Source organism: Rosa rugosa, chromosome 5 (assembly GCF_958449725.1).
Source record: "Rosa rugosa chromosome 5, drRosRugo1.1, whole genome shotgun sequence".
NCBI classification, from domain to species: Eukaryota; Viridiplantae; Streptophyta; class Magnoliopsida; order Rosales; family Rosaceae; genus Rosa; species Rosa rugosa.
In genome coordinates this window covers 17,518,003-17,524,353 of record NC_084824.1, presented here as the reverse complement: position 1 = coordinate 17,524,353, position 6,351 = coordinate 17,518,003, and the positions used below count along the sequence as shown (strand labels likewise).

At 38.9% G+C, this 6,351-nt stretch overlaps 1 protein-coding gene and 2 non-coding genes across 3 annotated transcripts; all 3 read left to right on the top strand.

Moving 5' to 3' along the window:
- Positions 1–481: 481 nt before the first annotated feature.
- On the top strand, positions 482–1,545 carry LOC133712929 (universal stress protein PHOS32). Its single transcript, XM_062139040.1, has 4 exons — positions 482–702; positions 791–885; positions 963–1,084; positions 1,198–1,545. Exons 1-4 carry the CDS (start codon positions 525–527, stop codon positions 1,289–1,291), a joined length of 489 nt encoding a protein of 162 aa, XP_061995024.1. The 5' UTR covers positions 482–524; the 3' UTR covers positions 1,292–1,545.
- A 1,693-nt stretch (positions 1,546–3,238) lies between these two features.
- Positions 3,239–3,433, top strand: LOC133713220 (U2 spliceosomal RNA). The gene has a single exon (XR_009847892.1). It is a non-coding gene; the product is annotated as a U2 spliceosomal RNA (small nuclear RNA).
- A 2,613-nt stretch (positions 3,434–6,046) lies between these two features.
- Positions 6,047–6,163, top strand: LOC133713231 (U5 spliceosomal RNA). Its single transcript, XR_009847903.1, has one exon. It is a non-coding gene; the product is annotated as a U5 spliceosomal RNA (small nuclear RNA).
- Positions 6,164–6,351: the final 188 nt, after the last annotated feature.

Sequence of the window (6,351 nt, the reverse complement as noted above, 5' to 3'; positions counted from 1 at the left end):
AGTAGTGTGATTAAGGTTGATTTTCATTAACTGTTTGTTAACTATCAAGAGTTAATGGAGCCAAAGCCATCCAAAATCAAATAGGTCTGGGGCCTGTTCTGCTCGATCAATAATGTTTTTATTAGAAGCGCATATAAATTTTTGTCAAAATTTTAAGCACGCGCGGGGCTTGTATAGAAACTTAGAAAGTACTAAAACATAATATAAATCACAAAGTTGCAACTATTTCTGGCAAATAAGATCGGAGAATCTCCCGCGACGTACATGTCCAAGTCCAGAGGCGCAAAGACCTCAGAGCAGTTACCAGCAATGTAGGCATCTATGACTTAGACTCATCACTCAAACAGTGACATGCACTCTCAACAGCCACAATCCTAGCCTCCACACCCCCTACCACCACAACACGTACTCCATCAAACCTCCAATCCCAAGCAAACCAACCAGACTATAAATAAGACTAGTCCTGACATGGTTATTTATCATTTTGGAGATCAGATAAGTGAATTAGCACAAGTCATTTAGAAATGGCAGAAAGCGCTAAGCCACTGATGCTAATTGCTATCGACGATAGTGAACACAGCTTTTATGCATTGGAGTGGACTCTGGACCATTTGTTTGCTCCCGGGTCCACCCATCCTTTCAAGCTCGGCATCATCCATGCTAGGGCATCTCCCGCTTCTGCTCTCGGAGTCGCCGGAGTTGGTAACTAGTTAACCGATTACTGAGCTTAACAAGTTCATTTGTGGCGTAGTTACTTTGTGTTAATGCATGTCATGTCGATCAATTGCAGGCTCTGGGGACTTCTTGAATTCGTTGATTTCTGATATGAAGAAATCGGCTACTAAGACGGTCGAAAAGGCCAAGGAAGTGTGCGCCACGAAAAAGGTAATTTATTGATGCATGTAAACATCATCTGCAATAGAACGGGAGCGGTAAATGCGATAATAATCGAATGTATGCAGGTGGAAATTGTGCTAGTGGAAGTTATGGAAGGAGATCCGAGAAATGTTATGCCCGAAGCTGTGGATAAACACAAAGCAGCCCTCTTGGTTCTCGGCAGTCATGGTTATGGAGCGGTCAAGAGGTATATGTTTCATTCTAATACGTGACAATATTTGAGTGAAACTGTACACATATGACGCAATATATACAAAGAATACTTTTAGTATGTATCACCTTTCGACAATGTTTTTACAGGGCAGTTCTAGGGAGTGTAAGCGACTTCTGTGCTCATCATGCTAACTGTTCAGTGATGATTGTGAAGAGGCCAACCAAGCCTGCTGCCAAGTAGTGATGGATTGGATTAGTCTTGAAGCGTTACAATAAAGATAGATGTGGCTCTAGCTAGAGTGGTACTGGTGTATTGGCCCGTTTTATACTCGTTTTCTCTCATCATAAAATTATGAACTAGATTTTCTATGTCGATTAATTTTTATTTTTTTTGGAATATTCAGGGTAATAGAATGGATTGCATTCGTGCAATTCTTGCAATAATCTTGTTTCAAACTGATTTGCATATGTGATTAATCTTTCACCTTCGTCTTTGATACTGCGTACATAGAAGCATCAATCCGATCCCCATATCTGTCACAAGCTCTCATGCCTATATATATCTCATCGAATACAAGCAAAACAAAGACAGGGCGCTATTCAGACCAAAAAAAAAAGACAGGGCGCTATTTCAACGACTTATATTCTTTTTTTCTTTGGGTTAATTGGATTGTCATAGCACATTCAATTAAAAAAGTCATTGCACCTGCATAAACGCGCAACTGCTTTTACTCCTTTGCTAATCAACATGTACGTTGTTACAATTTGAACCATTCTTCTAAGCTGCCGGATCAGAACGTTTAATTGCTTTCACCATCATCAATGAGGGGTCTATTGGGAAGACTTAGATCTATGCTAGTCAATCAGTGTGTCAAGTTCATCAACACCTCTCCCTACTATTAATGGTTCTTTATTCTTATTTAGCATTTTGAAGACCGAAGCCTCTTCATCTTGTTCATCTCCAACCTGCATAAATTGTTGCAAAGGAATGCGAATCATCCAGGTGAATTAGCAGCCAAATAATCAGCATTTGAATACAGGAGCAGCTGTGACATGTACTGACAAGTGACAACCACTAATATATATATATATATATATATATATATATATATATATATATATATATATATATATATATATATATGTTATGCATGCGCGCAGTATGCACAGAACAAAGAAATGCTAGCCAGTCAGAACGATCCATCACAATATCAAAATGCGTAAATCAGACGCAGATAACCAACTGATCAAATGTCATAACTAAACCAACAAGGGTTCAATAAGCCTGCTCTATACATTAACAGTATTGAAAATCAAGACAATCAAACTGAAAAACTAGAGGGTAAAGCCATGCCACAATATTCCCAACAAGGAAAGTGGAAGCAAATTATATTAAGCTCATTCTCAGCAAGCAAGGCCGGGACACCAACCAAACTGGGGTCTGCACATCGTCGTAGTCCCATGTTGGAAGAAAGTACCAAACAATCTCCTACTGCAGCAACTGTACAGACTAAAAAGCACAACATGCATTCCTCCAATGAATAATTAAGCAAACACCAGCGGCATTTTCAGAATTATTATCTAGCTAAAGCATATCAGCTCCCACCTAGAGGCCTAGGTCAGTGATTTAGGCCCCGTAAGTAGCAACACTAGGTAGGTGCCAAGCGCTAAGTTTACCCCAAGTTAACACTCGGTGTCATGAAATAATTAATCAATGTTTTATGTCATTTTAGTTAATTACCACCTTCCCAGTTTATGCAGATCATATATATAGCACATCCAAATCAATGTTTACCAGCCACCTGCAACAATAATCCCTGCTCATATTTTTGTAGCTTGATCTGATCTAATGATTATGTCATATCATAAAATACAGCACTCCATGTATTTAATTTGTTCAGGCCTTCATTGGCTTCTCATTCTCAATGTCACGGATGTCCTCTTGAGTTGTTCTTTGCAGATGGGGAAGACCATGTAAGCCCGGATTTTTTTTATTTGCAAGTGTAAGATGGGGAAGACTATTAGTTGAGTTTACTGTAATATTTTGGAATACGAGGCACAAGTTCATCAGTAAAGACCCTGGAAGCAGCCCCTTGCTGTTTCTGAAGGTGAGATTCCCACATCACTGGATGAAAGAAGCACGGAAGGGAATAGAGTATAAAAAGCGAAGAGCTAGACCAAACAAAGCATACCTTTCTCGGCCTTTTGGCTAAGATCAAGTGTAGTATCTGTTCTTATCAGTTTAATATCTGATACGTGGACCAATGGTCCACACGATATTAAATTAATTTTTTTAAGGGGTGAGTCCACCACAATAGCTTGCTATTGGGGCTCACACGTGTCATCCTTGTCTTGCACTACTGCAAGGTTTGGCGCACCCTACCAAATCCAGTTCAAGTTTCTTTGTTCTTCCTCGTCTGTAAAAGTTGAGTTGAGGTTATGATATATGTACTAGAGGTTTGTCACTGTGTCCTCAACTGCATGTTGCAGCTGTTCAACTGCATGAAGTGACAGGAAAAGGAGCTCATGAAATGGTTTCTATTTCCTGAGGAAATTAAAGATGTGTGTACAAATACCGAAATGGATTTTAACCTTCGATTAACTTGACACCAGAAATATTCATCATTGGTAGTATCGGAAGTTTGATTGAATTTCATTTGATCGCTTTGCTTTTCTTTTCATGTTAGGTATGGTATGTTATCAGCAACCAAGAAGCCATACAAATTGTTTCTTCCATTACAACTAGGAACAAAGGCAGCATAAATACTGGTAGGATGTGCTGGTCTTGCATGCAAATTTTAAGAAAGTGATTGCAAATTTGCAATGAGCACCACCTCTTCTGTTTTCCTCTCCTTTCACCTTAATCACGATGAGAATACGCCGGGTTTCTTCTGGTGGGAAGATCTGGGCATATGCAGATTTAGTTGTTACATTGGTTTCATGAGTGGCAGTACATAACTAGCATATATTTCTCAAAGCCTATACACTGCAACCAAAGTGAAAGACTTTTCTTTTTCTTATAATCTTCAAGAACTTCTTGCGTTAAGAGAACAAGCATATAGCCATGTACTGACTTTTATATATATTGCAATGTCACTGAAACGTGTACCACATCAGAAATTGAATGAGCTTCATATAATGGGATTTTCCTATGTTTCACCTAGACCAAAAGAGCAGCAAATGTCAGAGTTCTGCTACAAAGAACTTACAGCCTAGAAGTTGAAATATACGTAATAGATACACAGAACTAACACAGCACAGTGTAAGTGGGAAAAAACTTTCACCCCACATAGTTGTATTACTAGATGCACACAAGTGAATTGGAAAAGGTCAGACTGCACAAAACTTAAACCGCACAAAATGCTTTGAGGATATCTTTGATATCTGGATCATCCCCAGCTTCTTTGTCCTATGAAGAAGAATAACATAAGTCATTAAGTTCATGTCTAAATGAAAAGACGGAAATCTTTGCAGTGGCAGCTTATATTACATATCAAAGTCCTATCGGCATAAATACCTACGCTTCAGTCTCTAACAAACTCTCCAAATCAAGTTTGATTTTTGATTTTGTGTTTCTGATTACTGTCATTCGAACAATAAAAATCAAGTTTGATTTTTGGTTTTGTGTTTCTGATTAATGTCATTCAAACAATAACAAAATACTGATTGCATCCATAGTCTGTCCAGCACATTGACACTGTTACTTCTTCCACCATTGCCGTGATGATATTGTTTCAATTGGACAAGGGTTGAGGTAGCCATTCTGCATTATGTATGATTTGAGTAGTTTTTCAGCTAGGGATAATTATATACAGATAGAGGGCATGTTCTTCTGCTTCATGTTTGACCTGTTATGTTGCTAGCTAGACTAAAATCTTGTTCACACATTCAGACATCATGATTTTGATTCACATCTTGGTAATATAACATGCTAGACTCTCTTCTCTTTACAAGATCTGCGTGATGGCCTTTGTTAACATGATTTTAGTCTAGGGTTTATATGATGACATTAGAACGGCCAATATCTTAAACTCCTTACCGCAGACGTGTTTGGAAAACAGAGGAGTTTCTTCAGTGAGAAAAAGATTATTCACGAGTGCTAGCTAGCTACATGGAATTACTTGGCTCTGTGCTGCATGCTCACACAAAGAAGAACATAGTGATTAAATGATTACTACATCTGCATTCTGAAATCCACCGTATCCACGGACCATGGAACTGGTTACTCTTCCTCGCATCCCTGAACGCCATGACTGTATGCCCATTGGATTCATCTGTGAGCCTTACTATAGGGAAGAAGATGATCAACAAAGAGGAGAAGAAAGCAAGGTTGTGAGAAGTTTTCTCCTCCTGATAGCCGGATGCAAGATTGTTTCCAAAAGCATTATCAATATAACATTGAGGTCTTCTTTAGTGAGACCGGACAGTATCAAATTGTATCATGTCCACAAGGCTTTGCTCATGAGTTATGGCTGCCTCGAGTAAGAATTTGGTTTTGCTACCAATGGAATGCTTATGGTCATCTGCTTGAGCTGGGTCCTAGTCTTCGTCGGCTATATTTCTTTTGTAAGTGGTGGACTGCCACTCACCAGTAGTGCAACTAAAGCAAAGACTTTAGATCTTTGGCTATGTTCATCTAGTATTAAGTCTGGATTGTAGATCTTCTATATAAACAATGCTGAATGGAACTGTAAAATTATCAAGTAGTCCGAGTAAAAGCATATACAAAATTTAATATAGAATCACTTGGATTTTCTTTCTAGCAGTATGTAGAAGTAGAACTTGCTATGCAACTTCTGCTCCTTGTATACAGGGTTTTGTCATTATGGACCTTATGGTTGTTCTAAAAGAGCTTATATCGATGTTCTGCATAATTTGCATTCCTCAATGGATGAAAACTTTGTAGGTGCTACGAGTCCCACATCAGAAGTGAGAGAAAGAGATATTTAGTGCGAGGGTTATACAAGAAAGCAGCTCGCCGATGCAAAACTCACGGAGCCATGCGTTGAGCACAGAGCGAACTATTCTTTCGCCTTTTACTAAAGAATACCGTGTGCGCGGCGCTTTAAATGGCATACGCCTATTTTTGAAAGGGTGCACCTCTGCAGGTGCCCCTCAAATTTTAGTTTCCAAGATTTATCAGCCAACTCCCTACTCCCAACTCCATACAATTCAAGATTTATCAACCTTGTATGGTTGGTTTATTATTTTGAACCGCAACAAAAGAGATCCCAACACATATCTTCATTTGCTTGATGACAGTAAGTCTTGGTGTGGCAACACTCCTTCATGAAGAACAGT